General features: G+C 42.5%; 1 protein-coding gene across 7 annotated transcripts in view; it reads right to left on the bottom strand.

The window, feature by feature from the left end:
* Positions 1 to 17,972, bottom strand: part of ZBTB46 (zinc finger and BTB domain containing 46) — a 58,480-nt gene extending 40,508 nt beyond the window's left edge. For 3 of the 7 annotated variants that reach the window (XR_008468958.1, XM_054218057.1, XM_054218062.1), the window contains exons 1-5: positions 17,863 to 17,972; positions 17,203 to 17,384; positions 10,646 to 10,773; positions 8,741 to 8,876; positions 5 to 974 (exon numbers count right to left, since the gene is read on the bottom strand). Coding sequence is in view for 6 of the 7 variants with exons in the window: in XM_054218057.1 (XP_054074032.1) it covers positions 5 to 974; positions 8,741 to 8,794 (1,024 nt within the window). In the remaining variant the exon portion in view is untranslated. Of the gene's footprint in view, positions 1 to 4; positions 975 to 8,740; positions 8,877 to 10,645; positions 10,774 to 17,202; positions 17,414 to 17,523; positions 17,625 to 17,862 lie in introns of those variants that run through there. The other 4 variants (XM_054218058.1, XM_054218060.1, XM_054218059.1 and 1 more) reach the window with 4 other exon arrangements.
* Between the last annotated feature and the right edge of the window lie 2,450 nt (positions 17,973 to 20,422).

Raw genomic sequence — 20,422 nt, 5'->3', positions numbered from 1 at the left:
TTACTTGGGTCTCGACTGCTGTACGGCCATCCTGAGGCAGGTAAAAAAGACGGCACTGGAGAACTTGCCCTGCTGTCGTCCTCTACTTGCTGCGTAATATGCCGCACAGTTTCTTTATTTTTCCTGTTCTTCCTGCGCCCCGTGGGTTGCCAGCCATCCCCCACTCCTTGTTCCGAGAACGCATTCTGTATTGCACTATCCTTGGCAGAATGTAGTTCACCCCCACCATAATGTGACGGTGAAACCTGTTCCTCTTTGATACGTAAAGACCCATAGCCCATGTCACTAGACCAAAGAGACTGGGATGAAATGTCTTCGTGGTTCTCTGTTTTTGGTTCTTGATCCTCTTTTCCGTAACTACTCCCTCCTTCATGGCAGCTGGCAATAGCTGAATCTCCAGAAGAGTTTGCTGGGCTTGTTCGCCGAGCCAACCAGGGAGATATACTCCTGCCAGCCACGACCGCTGAAATCAAAGCATCCGTGCTACTGCTGGAAGGGGCTCCAAGTTCATAATCGACGAGGTCATCTGAGGCATCTGACTTTATGCTTATGTCAAGAGCTGCTTTTATGAAATTGTGACAGGCTTGTACGATATCTGTCATTTGCAGATAGCTAGCAGCTGACATCACCTCAATGACGTTTCTGCTGGTCAGCGCTAGGTGTGCGGAATACATGAAGTCAATGATGGCTTTGAAGCCTTGTGCAGTTACAATGTCTAAATGTGTGACTGTGGCCTGGTCGGAGGTTTTCTGTACCTGGCAGTACAGTGTTTTGAAGTAGCGACTACTACCAAGCAGAACGTTTTTGTGAGCCTTAAATATCTTCCCCTCCACTATAATGCAAACATCACAGAGGATGCCGTGTTGTCTTTGCTCGTTAAGCTCACGCAGCAGATGACGGTAGTGGGAAGCAATCTCCATATCTTCCTTTCGGTTATTCATTTGGAAATCTTTGTGTTTCCTCTTCCACAAGTCCTGTATGGGGAAGGAAATGACAGTATTACAAAATCCAATACAAGCTCACAGACATGTTTTTCAGAGACTGAGACAAACCCCAAGTTGTACCAAATTAAGTAACAGGTTCATCTTGAAAGAATACCACAAAATACAACTGCTGCCTAGAAAGACCGTGCATTCATTACACGATGCAGCTTATTTTCACCAGGCTTCAGATAACTTACATTAAAAGGGACTAGATTTGAAGCTCAATCCTCCAGTGGCTCATAACATCCCAGAGAAACACTTCTTTAAATTACTACAGACTTTTAAGAAAACCTGTCTTAAGTTACTTGGTTAAAACAGCTGTCAGTTTTTACTGTTTGGGTTCAGTCAAGTTTGGTTTTGAAAGAGATACTACACTTGAAACCATGCAAAACATGAGAGAAACTATTGAAGAGTACTCTGTAACACAATTTCCTCAAGGGAACAAGCATTATGTGTAGCACACTGAATAGCTGAAATCCTCAAACAGCAAATGCCAATTGAAACCAGCTATTTCCCTTGCTATATTGCTGTTGAGGGGCTATAAATACTGTTTTCAAGTCAGAAGAGCAACAGGCAAATCCAAGACCACAGATCACAAAATGTTAAGTCCCCACCCAAACTAAACTGGCAATAGATCAGAACGATGAAATTAATGTTATTTGAAGCTTAACTACTTATAAGCACAACATTTTTAACTTTACAATAAAGCATATTATTTCCTTGGCTTTACATCTCCAAGTTAACCCCACAACCACCCTAAGATACTGGGTAGAGAAATTCTAATAGTCACCTAAACATTCATCTTTAGAAAGGATGCTTATGACCAAAATAACAAAGCATCCATCAAGCTGAGAAGAATTCACAGGAATTTTCATCACCTTTCATAACATTTGACAGTATTATCCAAAAAAAGCCTAGTTAATGCCAGCCTGCTGCGTGGTAGAGACACATATCTTTTAAGTTATGCTCCAAATTATCCTCTTCTTACACCCCAAAACAGACAAAAAGATCTTAAATGTGGATATGTTGACAGTAATCAGTCACACTCATATTTTCAGACTGAATTTCATCCCACTTGCAAAGCACAAATACGAGAGAAGTAATACACCAACACGGAGTAGCGCATACATACATTTCCCGCAGCGTTCAGTAAGTCACTCCTACCACGCAGCTTAATCTGTTGTCCATGGAGCATCATCAGGAACTCCCTGCCCTTCATCTCCCAAGGTGACACTTCACTGGTGTCAGGCACATCAACACATTCTGTCTCTCAAGCGAGATGACTTCAAGTTCACGACACTCAAGGTGTTAAGGACGGAGGCTGGCAGCACCCAAACAGATCGATGAAGTCCCCTCCGTGACACTGTACCTCGGCAGTTACTACTTTTGCAATTCCATACTCGCCTTTGCTGCCACAGCTTTACAAAATCCTTGGCATTAATTTCTGCCATTTTGCCTACTTGGCAATCACTTACTTGGAACTTACTATCAAGGTTTATATACCATGTTTACAACAGTGGTTTAATGGTCCACCTAATTAAGAGTGCCAAGCTCCATAAAATGTGAAGGATATCTACTCCTTTCTCTCAAAAACTTAGATTTGTTCCGATATAAGAAGTTCCAACTGTAACTGTAACCCACTGGATATGTGGGTCCACACGTCAACATACAACTGTAAAACTAGTATGTGCTGACAAGACCAAATTCTGAATGTAATTACGGGCAGGTACACACATCAGAAGCCTGGGTTTAGGCTACGGGTGGTTGCTGATAAAACCAAGATTACTGTACTTCTGAGCTCCTATGGTCTTGAAGCATACGTAGTTAAATATAAGCACTGTCAGAAAGGAGGCTGATGTGAGCTTGAGCAACTTTCTAACGCACACCAAGTTCAAACACCACTTCAGTCCCATCTGTCCAAATCGGCTCTCAGCAGTGGGCAGTCCCAGGACAGCTACGATTAAGAAAGTTTCCTGACACCTGCAAGTGGGTTTCCCACACTGTGGGATACGGATCTGCAAGATCTCTGCCCCGTTCCCCTAGTCCGCACTATTACCATCATCTACAGGAGCAAAATAGCTACAGCTTAGCCAACGCCATTGGTTAGAAAACAACCTCTCGGCCCACAGAACATGCATGACTGCAGGACCGCTCTTCTAGAGAGCCACCTGATGATTCAAAAGTTCAAGTTATGCAATATTGCCTGCACAAGCTTCTCCAGTTCCGCAAGAACGGAGCTGTCTCTTCAGCAGTGTCAGAAATGCTAATTTTCAAGACCAGCTGGTCCCTGATCATTGAGACGCATTCGCTTCCCCCAAGAAAGGAAGGACCATCCTCCTGTAACACAAACAGGCTGAACTGCTGTTTATGTATTTCAAATTCATAGTTTTTCTACAGAATTAAGCACAGAATGCACAAAGCAGCTCATTTTTTTTTTTTTTTGGAACTGGAAGAGGTCAACAACAATGTAGCTCTACACTATCTAATAACACCGCCTATTTACCATTGAAATCTGCCCAGAGACCTCAAATCAAATTCTCACAGAGAAGCCATCTCCACCTCGAAGAAATAAATGAAATACAGAAATAAAAATCAAACCAAGAATCAGAGTCAGGGAGTAAGAAAAAAAACAAACAAACAAACCAACCACAAACAACCCACAGCACCCTGATTTTTCAGGTGTTTTCAGGTTATGGTAGAACCAGCCAGCACAGCAGCTCTCCAGCCCAGGCTCTGAAGGTGGCTGCCACCGCTTCCCAACGTCTTCACGTTTGAGAGAACCACCTCTTAAGGCAGAATGACAGTTCGGTTTTGTCTTTATTCCAGAAACCACTACAGCATCTACTTTTACGAGTTGAAGAGTCAGTGTAGTCCCCTCAGGAAATATGAATTGCCACACAGGATTAAGTGAGTTGTCCATCACCAATCCTGTCTTCAACAGCTGCCATATCCACATGATTCAGAGGACGGCACAAGAAAACCTCACAGCATACAATTACAAAGTGACCAGAAGGTTTCAGATATGGCATTTCCTTTTGCTGTTCCTTCACGGGTATCAAAATCCATATTCCAATGCATCAGCTCCCATGAATTGGGGGAAGGGGAGTGGGGATAATATCTCCTGCAAGTATAATTTTCTCTTCCTCAATTTAATATGCCTTAGCATCAGGAGTATTTGTCAATGTCTTCACCTGCTTTTGTGAATTTATGCAACAACAGCTTTTCTTCAATGTCTTTCACCTGGAAATTACACTGATTCCTTGAGACTTTATTTCTTTACTATTTCATGTATTTATTCAGCTTAGTTCAGTGGGTTGGGTTCCCCCTCACTCTTGATAACAGTCTATTTTTGATATACCTTGTCCTTTGTTTAAGCTGCCCATGGCAGAAATGCAGATTAAAGTATTTGTCTTTTGCTACTTTTGGTTTAGACTGGACCACTTTGAGGTTCAGGCATTGACTGATCTGGATGAAGCACTTGCTGGCCTCTTTAGGCAACAGCTTTTCTCTGACTTTATTTCCTATCAAGGGGGTTTTACTAAACACACACATTAAAAAAAAAAAAAAAAAAAATCTATGCAGGATTCCTTACTGGCCTCCCTCCCACCCACCAAGCTCTTGACAGAAGACACCCTCCAGGCAAGCCATGGATGAACAAAAGTGTGTCATTCCAGTCAGATCATACAGTCCTTGTATCTTACATGCCCACATTTCCAAGGACACTGGGAACAGGAGCAGAGAATGGGTAGGTATCTTTTGGACAAGAAAGCAAAAACCACTCAATGGTCTAAAATATAAAGAGTATAAGAAAGCAAGTAAAAATAACGAGAATATACATTCCTCTATGCAAAGGGAAGACAACCTGCCCTTGTTCCAAAGTACTTTAAGTACAAAGAAAGAGAGATGAATGGGGAAGATGCCCATCAAAGAGCAGCATCTTTTCCACCGACAGGTGGGCACATTATAGCACTTTCAAGTACACAAGCAATGATGTGGATACTCCCCTGTTCAGTCCGATCAATAAAATTTAACATCTTCCAAACCAGCAGTAATTATTGTAGATGTCTTCATCTTCCTCCATCTAAAGGTCTGCTACCTTATACACAGCGTTCCACATTCAACATTTGTTACAGCATAGTACCTTTTAAATGAGAGGTCTTTGGGGGAGAAAATTAAATATGCCTCAAATTCAGAGGAATTAATTAGTTTTCTGTCTACTCATGTCAAACCAGAACATCCGTTTAATGTCAAGGATCACTAGGGAATTAATCCAAGTTAAATTTAAGGCAATTTGCTAGTAGTTAAAAATTCAGTAAGCTTCAAAACCCTGTGCTCTTGTGTTCCAATTTTTCATGCTGTTTTGTGGCTTGTTGTTGGGTGGTTTTTTTCCCCCCCTTTTCCTCGTAACGATATTTATCTCCACTTAAAAGATGTTGTGGAAAGATTTCTTCAGAAAATCAGTACCCTTCAAACTTCTAGTGGAAGCATGGCAAAGATGGAATAAACTGTAGAGATTTTTCAGAAACAGACCTCAAACATCAATGATATTTTTTTTATCTCAGGTCTTTTTAGTACACTGAAGGATTTCAAAGTTGAGCACCTACTAAAATCCTTTAGGCCTGGGCCTGTGATGACAGCACATGGCCACAAGACAGCTTTCCAAGAAGCCCATGAACCATGAAAGCCCATCTCTAGATTTTCCACAAAATAAATTCTTCATAAGTCTTTTTGCAGACAGTACAGTAATTCAAGTCTACTACTATTCCATAAATACCTAAAAAACATTGTCCCTAAACAAACTACACTTGCATGTAACAGCAAAAAGAACAAAACATGAACAGATTTAATAATCCCTTTCATGCAAACTTCTGCCAAGATACAGGCCAGGTTTTTATTTTTCATGTTGTCAAAAACCCAGTCTTAAAATAAGCATTAATAATTTATATAATCTTTAACCCTAGCTAGAATGAACCTTTGCTATACAAATATAGCATCTATGAAAGCTGTTTATTTTGCACTATCAGTACAGTTATTTGAACAAGAAAATATCACCTGATGACATAAGAGTAAATAAACACAATCCTCAGGTAATGTTGGAAGGGTTTTAAAAACAGTAGCCAGTAATACTTACAAAGCCAGCCTCCCAGCATGCATACCTGTAATAAGTTGCCTGACCAAAATCGTAACACCAGTAAAATTAAGGGTACAAATCCATTGCATCTAAAACTCAGTGCATTATTTGAATTTTGACAAGAAGCCACAGACAATAAACAGAGTACGCACATGAAAGCCTCTACAGTACAATCCTTTGGGAAATAGTGAGGACAAAAATAAACTCCCTTCACTCAGATGGAAAACGGGGGAGAAAAAAAAAAGGACTAGAGGGATTTTTTAGGTTTTTGTTGTTGGTAGGGGTTTTTGTTTCTTTGTTTACTTTTTGCTGTCAGCACATAAGGAAACCAAAAATTTAAACTACATGACATTTAGTCTGTTACAATTTTCTAAACACGTTTCTACACTTAATACTAAGGACACAATTTACAGAGTACCAAAATATTCACTAGTGCGCTCCTCCACCAGCTACTCTATGTTCCCTAGAGAAAACAGGCCAACTGGAATTTAACCAAAAATGTGTTGTTTCCTCCCCCCTCTCCCTTCAGAGAAAAGTAAAAACAGATTAAGGAAGAACTCAAATTCACTGCAATGGTTTATTATACAAAAAACCCAAGACACACGCCCCACTTCTCTGCTTCCCCTGTGTTCTGTCCACATCTCCACTCCCAAGACATTCCAACATTTTTTAAATTCCTCTGCAAAGGAGCTCTGTAAGGTGAGATTGGTCTTGAAACGCCTCCTTGTGCAACAAGACACAGTGTGTATACAAGTTTCACTTTTGTCCAATTAAAGACAACAGAAATGCAGACAACTCCTCCTATCCGTGTGCCCTGTGCTGGGGGGGGGGGGGGGGGGGGGGGGGAAGAACAAAAAAAACCCAGCGTAACCTTAGCAACTGAAAGGGAAGGTACTTGTACTTAGTCTAAATGAGAGAGCAAGTAGAAGACTCAGGATATTAATGGACGAGAACTCCCTGTGAAGACACCGCTCGCGAGCTTAACAAGTACAATTCTCCAAAAGTGTTTTCTCATAAGTGTGTGTGAAGAAGAAGAGCACACAATTCTAGAAGAGTTTTAATTTCTTGATACTAGATACCCCAAAATGATATTCATATGTTCAACTCTGTTCAAAGTAGATGAAAGTATCAGCTTATGAAAATGAACAGTTGCCAAAAAGGAACTCTCTTACTCTATTCTGACTCACAAAACCGATCACTCGTTGTTTAAGTTGGTCATTCCAACCACAACTCTGAATTCAAGAGAAACAGGCAGATGTTTGTAAACAGACCAAACCAGACCCTTGGGCCAAAGAGGTTACTCACAACTCAAGGTTTCGTGAAAACAACATTGTACCACTTTTCCCTTATGACTGGGGATGAGAATGTTTAATTACAGCACAACAGTGCATGTTCATCCTTACGGGTTAGGAGTCACAGGAAGAAAATAAAAGTTTCGTCATTCAGTTTGAGAAATACTATAAAATTACAGAAAAAGAAAGAATTTTGGAGGCAGATGATTTTCAGTGAACTTAAAGAAAAATACTAGTTATGTTTTTATTGTCAAATTTGAGATGCCCACTCAATTCTCTATGACTGTAGGGAAAAAAAAAAAACAAAACCCCAAGCCCCTAAAAGTATTCAATTAACATCTGCCTGATAAGGATCAACTAAAATTTCTCCAATTTCAAGCCAATGCTACTCCGTCATCGACAGCATTAAAACAGCATTTCTGTTGAGCATCTCCGTAGTAGTTACAATCCTGAAAGTCCATGAGCAAAGTTCAAACAGCAGCAGGAGGGTAACATTACACCTTGGGCAGCTGTATTACATCGGCAAAGAAATCACTCGCTCAAATGGCTAGTTCTCAGGGCAGGCAAAGAGATTTCAACTCCCTGTCTGTCTGTGTTAGATTTAGTCAGGAAAAACAACACATTTAAGACCATACAATCAGTTTACAATTGCTTCTACCATGAAAATAAATAGATCTGAATGCAATTAGGAATCAAAAAAGAATAAGGACATGCAAAACACTACACGCTTCTAGTCATTCACCACCTCATTAAAGCTTTGTTTCCACAATCCAAACACAATCCACAAGCAAAATCTAACTCCAATAAGCAGAACATAAAATAACAGGGAGCTATCACTAAACACCTCACTCTCCACCCAAAACTTTAAACCAGCAACTTGGCTTTGGCCTTTGGCCTGTTGAACCATCTACCTGAAGTTACGGGGATGGGAGTGTGCAGAAGCTGTACTCTACAAAAGTGCAACCAAAACACAGGATTTCTGAAGGTGTCTTAGGAAAATCCATCTATTAATCTCCATTAGCTCTAACGGCGCAGGAAGAATTTCAAGAGAAAACCAGGTCTGAAAATGAAAGCTAAGGGAAAACCATTAGCCTCCACATTTTGGAAGGAGGGCAATCAGAAATTTAGAAACTGTAAAGTTAAACATAGGAGGGGGAATAATAATAATAATAATAATAATAATTAAAAAAAGATCAGAGACGCACATTTGGACATTTTGCTACAGTGTTCTTAAATTAATAATCAGTGAAAAGATTTTTAGTTATTTTGTTAGAGAAAGCATGTAAACTTTAATATTAAACAAAAAAATAAAATCCAAGACAATTACTTCTTACCAGTAACAAACTGGGTTCCAGGTCTAGTGTTTCTCCTACAACAGCTGAGGACATCAACAGCCCTAGGGCAGCACAGGTAGTGCACTGTTCTGTGACCTTCCAACAGCACTGGGGTGAACTCTCGCAGGAGAAAGAACTATAGCAAAAAACAAAACCAGAAGAAGTTATTAGCATTAAACTACAAGATTACTGAACAACAGTGACAGATTTCCCTCCAAACTCAGAGTTATAACATGCCTAATTATGACCCAATGAATCCGAAAAAATGTTAACTCAAAATGTATCAATACATTGCAGCTAATTAAAGCCTGGCTACCTTTTTGCAACAACGTAAGCAAGAGTTACTTCTTAAAGTATGGGAAAAAGATTTCTAATTTTAGATAGTAAAACTTCAAACAGATCCTTGAAACAACAGTGTTTCCTGTTTGGTAGCTTTTCAAAACATTCTCACTTTAATGGCTTTTTAAAGAGACATTTGTGGCCCGAAGGGCACTAATTCACCTTATCTGACCTATAAAATACTGAGGTTAAAAAGCTACTAATACAACTCCTGAAAAAAGTTTGCAATGGAATATTCAAGAGAATTTCCTCTTGAAATGTTTAATGGCCAGTTTAATGGCCAAGTTAAGAGACAAAATAATCACAAGATTTTGAAAATTCTGTGTAAAATATGGATAGTTAGGTACAGTAAGGCACCTTCACAGATAGAATTTTCAGATAAAACATTAATGTTTATGATTACGAGGTATAAAAACCAGCTCATCTACACAAGGGTTATTTGTCTGTGAGGACACATTCACTGTAATTATCAACTTGTACACCTGATTTCATTTTCTTCAGAATAGCATATTTACAACATTGCAATATTTGTAAAATATTTGCAACATTTAACTCCAACTAAAATTTCTGACTATGCTTTATTCCAAACTTCATACTGATGATATTCTTTTAGTCATTACAGCAAAGTATTTGCCATATATTTCTGATCTCTGTATTTCAGACATCTTCAATATAGAGATTAGGTCTCTTCATGAAAATAAGCTATAAATCCATACTGTTGATTTCAAGACTGACCTTCTGTAGTAACAGGTTGTGAACGAAAACATCAGGAGATAAAAATTAAGAAAGCTTTTCCAATACAAACTAATGTCATTATAAAGGGTGAAATAACATATCTAATAAACAAATGAAGTAATAAGAAAAATCCAAGCATTCTTATGGCAACAAGCAGAACTCTGAAAATCTTGAAAACAAATATAACCCAACCAAATGACCAATGACTTCGTTCTCAATTTCTATTTCAGACTGCCAAGTCTAGCCTTTCTCTAATTCTGATTGCTTCCCCATAGCAATTGTTTTGGCTAGCTCTTTTTAGTCCTGTTACTTAGTTAAAAAAAAATAAAGTGGGGGAGTAAGGGAGCCAGACCAACACAGACACAGGGGAAATTACTTTGTTAGCAATGTGTAAGGGTAATACGTATTTTTCACTTCATCTTAGGACTGTTACTGTTAAGACTCTCATTTACACCTCTGTCCCAGAGTCACAAAGTGAGCCAGAGTAGTCTGGTAAGAAAAGTAAAGTGGACACCTATACTATTTTGCACTGCTCTGCATTTTTGCTTCTTGCTTTGAGCTCTGCACCTGTTTTCCTCTTCTAATCGAACAGATGTGAACCAAGTGACTATGATTAATGGAGGCACCTCTGCCACAAGTCAGGAACAGAAGAATAGCCAGAGGTATTTCTTCAACTGTTGCAGTCGGTAAGATTTCTAAACAAGCCTTTGTTATTAATATTAAATCAAATTTTATAAAGAACTGTAAGCCCTCGTGACAATGTTATCTCCAGCTACTCTTTCTCTTTCCCTTGCCACATTACAAAAATATCTTTAAATACCGAGAACTTACCAATATTTGAAAATGCTTCCTGTTAGCAAAAATAAACGTCACTATGTTTCACAGCTGGATAGTGCATGTTTTAATGAGTAGAGGAGAATGGCCTCCGGTGACAAGCTCCAAAAGGTTCATCAGATGTCCTGTATTTGGGAATGGAAAGAATAGGAGGCAAAAATTAAAATCTAAACTTTAACTTAATGCGAAAACCTTCAGTGTCACATAACGACAAGCAATAGTTACTGCATATAAGTAACTGCATATTTACAACACTGTTTGCGATTTTGAACAAGAAATATTCTGATATATAGTAAATACCTTCTGACACATAGGAAAAATGATTTAGCTCTTGTGTTAAAGAGTTTAACACACACATTTTGAGATCATTAACACTTCTGACTATGCTTCAAAAGAAGTGCTTTGAAAAAGTCACTGTAAAAACCAATACTTTATACGAGGATTTCAAAAAATTTTAGCATTATTTTTTGTTCTAGTTAACATCATAAAGTTTCAGTTAATGTTTCTGCGACAGCCGCCATCCCCACACTTTAAATGGGGTTAGTATTAATCTAACCTCACAGTTACAGTGATTCCCCTCCAGACCAAAATATTTGCCTAAAGTTACAGAAAAGTTATGTGCCCTCATTATACAAAAGTACAACGTTTGAGTTCTGTTCCCACCCAACTCAACTGAATCGCAGCTTTCAAAAGCCAGTGTCACCCTCAAGTTAAAGAGCAGTGTGCACAAAAGTACTAAGTGAAGTGGTTTATTCCTCCTTTAAAAATTTTGAAAAAAGAAAACCCGCAAAGATACAGAAAAAGAAGGTAAAACAGAAGGTAAAGGTTTATTTTCCATGCCTGTAAAAGCTACACAGCCCGAAATACAATATTCCAACTGGTAACACAACAGGATGCACCTTTCCTTACAGGGCACTAGGTCCATGCCCTAGTTCAAAATGCTTACTTGCAGTAATATTTCTTTGTATTTCCTCTGCATTTCACTTACTCATTTCCCCATAACTTCCAACTCTGTCCATGAGCCTATCTCTCCATCACGGTACAGAAACAGTTACTCATATCATTCCCCTATTTTTCTTCTCTCTCTCATCTGGTCGCACCAAGAGAAGAACACATCCAACACTACCCATACGACGGACCTTGCAGAACACAGCAAGACCAGCAAAGAGCTAGCCAGCACTTAAAAAGCCAGTACCTTACAGGGTACCAGGCTTGGGAAGTCTGGTGATATTAAAAAAAAAAAAAAAAAGAAAAAAAAAAGCTGTATCTGCTACTCTAGCAGTGAAGATTAAAAAACAACCTGAAAAAATACGAATGCCTGTGGCTAGTACGACACTTACCGGTCCAAGTGCCATTAAATCCTACAAGATCTTAAGCTTCCACTAAAAAGAGAGTCACAGAAGTATTCTAAGCAAAACCACTTCGCCCTTGTATATCTATTACACAAAAAACAACATAAAAAGCACCTTAAAAAAAAGAAAAAGAGGATTAAAGAACTGCAAGCACATCACGCTGGCTGGGAATTGCCCTGAAGAATGGTTCCCCCAAAACTTTCTCATTGTTTTTTGGCTTTTTAACTAGGGGATCTTTGCTAAAGTTCCCAAACCCAGTACGTAAAAAGGGAGGGAGCCAAAGAAAGAGGAAGAATCATGAGGTAATTTTTAAAAAGAAGTACAGCAGTGGGAGGAACTGAGAGAAAGAGCACCTCAGAGACAGAAAAGACACATAAGGACTCAAGAATAATCTAAGAGTAAGAAAATCAAACAGTGCAAAACTAAAGATCATACGAGGTGCTCTGTGAAAAATCTAATTTTGTTTGTGTAATTCGCAGCACAAGCACTTAATGCCTTGGATAAGTATCCCTTTTTACTTTTTAGTATAAATCTCATAATCCAGATCCGATCAACTATTACAAAAAAAAAAAAAAGAAAGAGAAACAGAGTGAAACCAAGAAGGATACAGTGGTAATAAGAAGGAAGTCAATAAGCTAGTTTTATATTTAGACACCACCTCAATTCTCCAATACTATAGTGGCAGGACTTTTAGGAGTACTGCATCCTGACTACTTCGTTTATCAGTACTTAAATTAGTTGGTGTTGGGTTTGGGTATTTTAAGCACCTAATGGCTAATACAGACCATCAATTCTTCTCTTTCAGAGCATGATTTGAGCACTAGTCAGAAAGGTATTTCCTCCAATAGTGTAATAGTGCAAAAGATGCAAATTTCATTTAACCCTTTCCTCAAAGGGAATGTGCTAAGCACCTGAAATATCAACTCTTTCTGCAGAGTTCTTCCTCACAAGGTGAGAAATACCACAAAGCAAAGTTGCTTGGATGGAATAAGGAGTTTGTTCAATACACAAGGAGGAAATAATTAGGAAAGATAACTAAGTATACACAGGTATAAACATATTCTTTAATATGTAAAATCCTACTCACTTTTCTAAGTAGGGTTCTTAAGCAGCTAAATTACTGGCACACACACTGACATTCTTGTTACTAAGTTTATTTTAATCCATACGCAAGTTAGCAGCTGTGTTTGTAGAATATTTCTGATGCCTTGTTGCCTCCCTCCATTACAGGGGACCCCAACTCACTTTTCCTATAAAGCGAACGCTGGGCAACTTCCAACATAGACAGGACATTTTTCTTCCCGACTGCACACACGAGTCAAGCGAGTAACATGACAGAAGGGATCACCACTTTATGGGCTGGAATAAAGACAGACAAATCCCCAAAAAGCAAGGCAAAAAGGTGAGTTTCAGCTCTAACCTGGCATCTACCTGTTACATTTCAGCAAAGCTACTGCTCCTCTCGGCAGCCGCGTTATTCCAACGCGCACGTACATCTCCTTACCTACCCGCAACAGAACACCGCACAGTGGAACACATTTCCATCTAATTAGAATTACTGTCAAGGACCTCACCCTGCCTGTGAAGCACAAGGAAGCTATTCCACACCAACAGTTCAACAGCAGTCAAAACACAAGCGGATGTTTCTTAAATATATGGGTAGGAAAGAAAGTTAAAGCAACTGTTCAGAAAATAACTGCACCACAGCTAACTTGGTAAGGGACAGAAAACCCCACCCACGAGCCTCTCAACTCCAACACATCTCATAGGAAATTTAGTGAGGACTTCACACTAGCTTGCACTTATGAAGAATAAGTGTTTTCAGCACAACTATCATTTTTCATCAGTATATTAGAAAACGTTTTGGAAGAGCTGAGTAAACCCTGGCACTCTTGTTTCACAGAAGGGGAAAAGCAGTTACACCACCAGCGTGTTTAATCAACAGCTATGGGATGGGAACTGAATCCCAAGCAGCTATTCCCGCAAACTGGACATAGCTGTGCTTCCAGATACACCAAGGCAGCACGAAACAGAGGACTATTGAACTGTTTAAGGAAGTCAAGATTCTCTCCTCTTGCCTCTCAAGTGAAAGAAATCCCGCAACAAGCGATATACGCTTTTATTTCTCCTCCTGCCTAAAGGACTAGAGATCTAGAGGGAAGTGAGAAAACCAACTACTGGAGGTTGTATTTAAGGGGGCTGTAAAACAAAGGTATCACCTAGCAAAACAAAAAGTCCTCAAGAAGGATTAAAGTGAAGTTTTTGAAGCAACAAATTTTAACACTGGAGTCCTGACTGTCATTGTACTTGGCCGAAATATCATAAAAATGCTCCCAGAGACCCTTCGGTGAGGAGCAGGATCGCAGTACTTCATGCAGACCAAATACCTCCCTCTGTCTCACGGACGTGGTAGGTCCTCGTACTCTCGCCTAACATGACCCCTGCTATCTACAGACAACCCCACAGTACGCCTGCTTTCACTATTAATACATTTTAAGTTTCAAATATCACACACACAAAACACAGGTAAGCTATGCACTTAAAAAATATTCAAGCCAGTTGCAAGCCAGAAGCAAAATATAAACATGGTATTAAGCCTTTTGTGCAAAGTGTCAGAATTTTCTAGGGTAACACTCACAGCCAGGAATGGACACGAACTGCCAGCTCCTGGGAATTATAACGGACATGTGGGATCACCATTACAACTGCAGGTAGCTCTTCAAAGACTTAAACTAAGCCCTCTCTTTGCGCTTTTGTTTGCCCATTAAACTAAGCACACAGGAGCCAGGAAAACCCCTGAGAATGCTTTTTACCAATTTAGGGGGAGCCTATAGAGGGTTACAGAGTGCTCCAGAGCAGCCAGTAAAACTGGGAAGAACATTAAGGGAAAAATGTCCTGGGAAAGGTTGAGCTGTTTATGAAATAATTCTGCTCTGAAAGCAAGCAATAGCAGTTTGGATTGGGTGTTAGCCTGCTGCCGCACTGCTGGGAGGACAGGAAACTTTGCTTAGAAACTTCAAAAACACATATCTAAAACAAAAATCCACACAAGTGGACAGCAAAGACAAAAAGAATATGCTCGACCCCACAGCAACACAACACATTACCGGAGGAAAAGCAGGCGTATTAACAGCAAATAACAAATCTTTCTGTTTCAGACATGAGGCATTTTTCCTTTTGAAGGAGGACTGTTGGGGGGGGCGAGGCGGGGGCCTGCTAAACTGGTTTTCCTCTAAGCACTTCCAGTAATAAAAAAAAAAAAAAATAAAAAAAATCCTCTTGCGAAGAACATATCCACTGTTGTACAACTGTCCCAGAAAACAAAGACCACGGGGAGAAAGTGGCCCATTTTCCTCAGTCTCCAAGAACCCCGTGTACAGGTCATGTTTTCAAAGGCTACACACCCTAGAACGAAGCAGCATTTAAAGTATATGAATAAACATCTAACGTTAGAGTTATCAGAATACCCCATTTTTGGGTACCACACTAAAATTGACTCAATTACACCAAAGCTCACATACAGCCTAAGAAAACAACTGTGAGAGGAGTTTAGCTGTGAGTGAGTTTCCCCCTCCTGGACAGGCTGCATCAAAAACCAAAAAACTAGTTTTCTGTTTCAGTTACAGTTATCCCAGTAGCGTACCAAACCACATAATATTTTTCAGCAACGTATGTTTGGGAGCTCCCCTAAATACTGTCTGCAGCTCTCCCTCCAGCCATGGGGCAGGCTCCTCTACCCATTTCTTGCCACTTCCCAAAAAACACCTTAAAGCGGTAATTCCTCACCACATGTTGAAAATATTGTGACTAATAATATACTCCACCCATTTTTTCCATCACTAAGGATTTCAAAATATAAAACTTGACAAACAGAGAGAAAAGCTAGACAGAATTTAGAAGAGGAAAATAAAATTTTATTTCCAATTAAAAGATGCTATAAAAACATAAAAGGTTAAAGCAAGGTAGTGACAAAATTGGAAGAGCTATCCAGACACAGCAAGATTCTTCCTCAGAATTACGTTTTTCTCACTCGTCTTGGATAATGTAGCTTTTCCTTTTAATCCCCACAGAAAAAAAAAAGAGAAAAAATACTCCCTGCCCTTTTTGAGAAAATACATTTAATGCATTAGTAGCAGAGCCACTCTATGTACACAGAGAACCCACACTTGTAATAAATACTTGATCGAGTTAAAGAACTGAGATCTAGATCCGTATTACAGTGACTAAATGCTAAAAATGATACCAGTGATGCAATTAAAATGCACGCAATAACTTTGGTACAGGTGTCTACAATACCACTGTTTGCAAAACACATCTCCTAATTAGCATGGCTTTAAACAATGCTGATAATAATCCAGTCCTGTAAGGCTTGCCAAATGAATCATTGAGATTGCAAAATAAAAAGCATGAGGAATTCATTAAAGAGCTGTTAAACTCTCCTTTGTTTATCTTTCCCCTGTCAGGTGTAAAAATAAATAAATATTGGTTTACATCCCTGGATTTCATCCGAACGCTCAGCTTCACAATAACGCTCCGGTGAAGAACCTCCTCAGGAGGTACCAACATTTCTTCTTTTTTTTTTTTTTACCTCCGTTTCAAAAGAGAAATCCTCCCACTATTACAGTACTGAAAATCTGCTCCATTCTCTATTTGTCATCTGGGATTGAGTTATCAGACACTACTTGTATTACTTTGGGAACTGACATGTCTATTTACAGAGACACAAAGGCAATCCACCAGCACAACCCCTTCTCCTACCAGCACCTTTCACAGCACCTCTCCTTCTCCCCTCGGCCAAATTTTACACACAGTTTCTTCTGGGGAGGAGGGAGGACACCTCACTAGTTTCCCAGCATGACAGAAAACATTTACAGCCACTTTTGCACTTGTTACAGCCTTATGAAAAATCACCTATATCCCCCCCAAAGGAACAGCATTATATTTTCAAGGGTTTTTTTTTGTTGTTTCTTGGGGTTTGGATTTTTAAAAAAAAAAAAAAAAAAAAAGAGGGTCACTTCCCCCATTTCAGCCTGCAATTAAAATGGAGGCAAGGCCAGGCGATCTATGTCTGGCTTTAGGGGGAGACAATAACCCAAAACAGGCCTGGCTTTAAAAAAAAAAAAAGAAAAAAAGAAGAGAGGGAGAAAGAGAGAGAGACAGGCAGAAAGAGAGAAATACAACATGCTTCACCAGTATTATTACCTCATCCCTTTTTCCAAGCAGTTTTGAACCACACTCCTGACAAACTCTTGGTCCAACTTGCACGGATGCTGGTTTTTAGGGGGCGGAAAGGGTTTTAATGCTGGAGCCGGGATTGAGGCTTGGCTATTCGCAAGTGGAGCTGCTGTTAAAATGCCCCCTTGTCTCTTCTCCTCTCCCTTGAGCTGGGTGTTGACGCAGCAGAAATTACCAGCTGGAAAATTCCCCTTTTGGAGGTTACGGGGGAGGGGGGGTGGGGGGGGGCGGGCGGAGGAGCGAGGGGAGGGGAGGGCCCGGGGAGGGGGGTTAAACCCTGCCACTTACCAAGTTAAGCCATCCACCCACACCAAAATAAGACATCGCGTCCCAAAGAAGGCACCGTGCCCCCCCCGCCTCCCCCTCCCCGCCTCGGCGGGGCAGGCAGCGATCGGGCCCCCCGCGGCAGAGGAAGGTGGGGGGTGAGGAGAGGGGGGGGTGTGTGTGTGAGGGGGGGGTTGATAATAATGATGATAATAAATGAGCGGGGGGGGGCTCCCCGCCGCCCGCCTCGCCTCAGGGCGGCCGCGGGGATGGGGGCGGCCCGCCGCTGCCGTCGCCTCAGGGGGCGGGCGGGCGGCCATGGCGACCCCCCCCCCCGCTCGCCTCAGGGGGCGGCGCGCTTACCTGGGCCCCATGGAGGAGAGCGGGGTCTCGGAGCGGCCGGAGCTGTGGCTCCGTCGGTCACTCCGTGCCGCTCCTCCGGGTGGGGAGGGGAAGGGGAAGGGGGGAGGAGGCCGGAGGAGGGGGGGGGGGGGGGTGAAGCCGGCGGAGGGGGGAGGCGGGGGGGGCGCCCGGGCGCGCTCCCGCCGCTCCCTCGGGCGCGCGGGGCGCGAGCCCGCGGCGGGCGGGAGGGGGGGGGAGGGGATAGCAGGAGGGCGGTGCCGCCCGGCGCGTGCCGGCGCTTTCCCCGCCCACCCCTCCCCAGCGGCGGCCGCTGATTGGGCGGCGGCGGGCACGGGCCTCCGTAAGCACCGCCCCTTTTTCCCCGCCCCCTTCTCCCCCCACCCCCGCCACCCCCCCCTTCTCGCGCCGGGGGAGCGGGGGCGCCGCCGGCGGCTCTGCCACTGCCGGACACCGGAAGTGAGGGAGGGCGGGGGCGCGCGCCCGGGCTCGCCCGCGCGGAGCACGCCGGGACTGCGCGGTGACAGGGCTGAGGCGGGCGGACCCCGGTACCGCTGCCGGTACCGCTGCCCCCTCCCCCCCCCCGTGGCCCCCCCCCTCTCCGGGCCCCTCTGGGGTCTCCTGCCTCCCCTCGTCGCTGCCGCAGGTGCGCCCGGCCCGAGGAGGGGGCGCGCCGCTGCGGTCAGCGGGCTCCCCCGCAACACACACCGTCGGGGCGCATCCCGTCAGGCCCACCGAGGCCTCCCCGGGAGCCACCGCCGGGCCAGGGCGAGCAGCAGCCGGGTTGAAGATCGGGGAGGGCTCCCGGAGGGGCTGGGCCGCTGCCGGGGCCATGCTGCAGCCTCGTCGGCACCTTGCAGGGGAGGGGAAAAAAGTCACTTTTTCGCTCTGAAGAAATAAGCTGTATTTCACACAACCTCCTGGAATAAAAAATTAATATTAAAGATCTGCGGCCCTGCAGACTTCAGAGCCCCTTGACTTGCCCAAGCAGCGGGGCGCTGGCCCGGCTTAATGGCCAGAGAGCGTGGCTGGAGGTCTGGAGAATGAGGTTGTGCCACCGCGAAATGGAGATCACAGTTACTCGTCGGCCGTCAGATCCGGGGATGAAAAACCTCTTGTTGCAACAAAGGGCAGGATTTTGCCCTTTTGACTGTCGCGCTGAAGGATCTGACAGAAACTGCCCTATATTTCAAAGGACAGAGCTTAACAGGACAGGATAGGTCTGGAGCGCGGAGGAAGTCAACGCCGGCCGTACGATAGCTGTGGCGAGCAAGGGAATCGTTCTTGAAATCTGCGGTCGCTGGATTGTGAAAGCAGGAACTGGTCCCACAGATAAAAATGTTTGCAAACTGTTTATCAACATTTGCATACTGTGATTGTGCCCAAAATTGGGGAAATACACATGCGAGTAACTGGCGTTGGCCGTTTGTTTGCATAGTTAACTGACCTAGGTGTGTAATCACGGTAATTGCCCGGGTAATTGCCTAAGGTTTAAAAATTTCCTTCGTGGTTTCCTTTCCCTCATCCTATATATTTTTTTCATCTCTGGCTTTCAAGTAGGAGACCTACTGTTGAAACCTCAAAGTTGCCTTTAATGCCTACTCTTTATTCAAATCCATTTCTACAAGGTGCATTTGATCTCTAGGATGTCCCCTCACAAAAAGTGTATTTTGCACTTTTTAATCTGTAATTTAAATAAACAGGTGTTCCATCATGTGTTTTCCTCCCCCTCGTTTCCTCCTTCATACCCTAAATACCTTTGATTTTTGAAAAGATGATGAATAAACCTGATTAATGAAAATGAAATGTCTTTTAACTCCAGCATGTTTTTAATTACCTCTTTCTTTTATATTGCAACAGAGTCCAAGCAGCACCTTCCTAGAAAGAGCTCCATTAAAATGCAAATGAAGGCTTTGCAGAAGTTGTCTGTTAATGCAACGGAGGACGCAATTTCTTAGATTTGAGCAACACCGAATCATCACCAGGCGGGGTTTCCTGCTGCCACCTGCTCTTTCTGCACGCGCAATCCCGTGTGTTTGCCTCCTCGTACGCGCATTTTCCAGCCTCTGTCACCCGTGGGTGAAGCGCACCGGAACTAAACAGCCAAAATCCCTTTTCCACCCTAAATGCTCAAGTCGGTTTCCATGTGAAGCTATCCCCGCCGCCCCTGCGGGTGTTAAATCCTTCTGTGCTCTAAGTCTCTCTTTTTTTTTGAAGGTTAGAGAGGCTGACTGAAAATGAAGCTATATCTTTATGTAAATATATCTATTTTGCATAAAATCTATATTATACCTGGTGGCAGCTATAAGCACTCCCGCCTTTCCTCGCTCCTTCGTATTTGAGACCGAGCGCCCCTTGTTATCCCAAAGCTCCTCGGGTTCAGCACGTACGTTCCCTTCCTCTCCTCCTACCCAGGGTTTCTTCCTCAGGTCTTTGTTGGAAAAAAGTATTTATTTATGTAGTATTTATTTGTGTGTCAGGCTGGGCTGACTCCCCCAGAGCAGCAGCAGCTGCAGCCTGGGCGCTGCCCTGGGGAACGCACTCCGAGAGGGGGAGGGTGGCG

The sequence above is a fragment of the Rissa tridactyla genome, chromosome 12, assembly GCF_028500815.1.
Source record: "Rissa tridactyla isolate bRisTri1 chromosome 12, bRisTri1.patW.cur.20221130, whole genome shotgun sequence".
NCBI classification, from domain to species: domain Eukaryota; kingdom Metazoa; phylum Chordata; class Aves; order Charadriiformes; family Laridae; genus Rissa; species Rissa tridactyla.
This window is presented reverse-complemented; position numbering and strand designations above follow the sequence as displayed.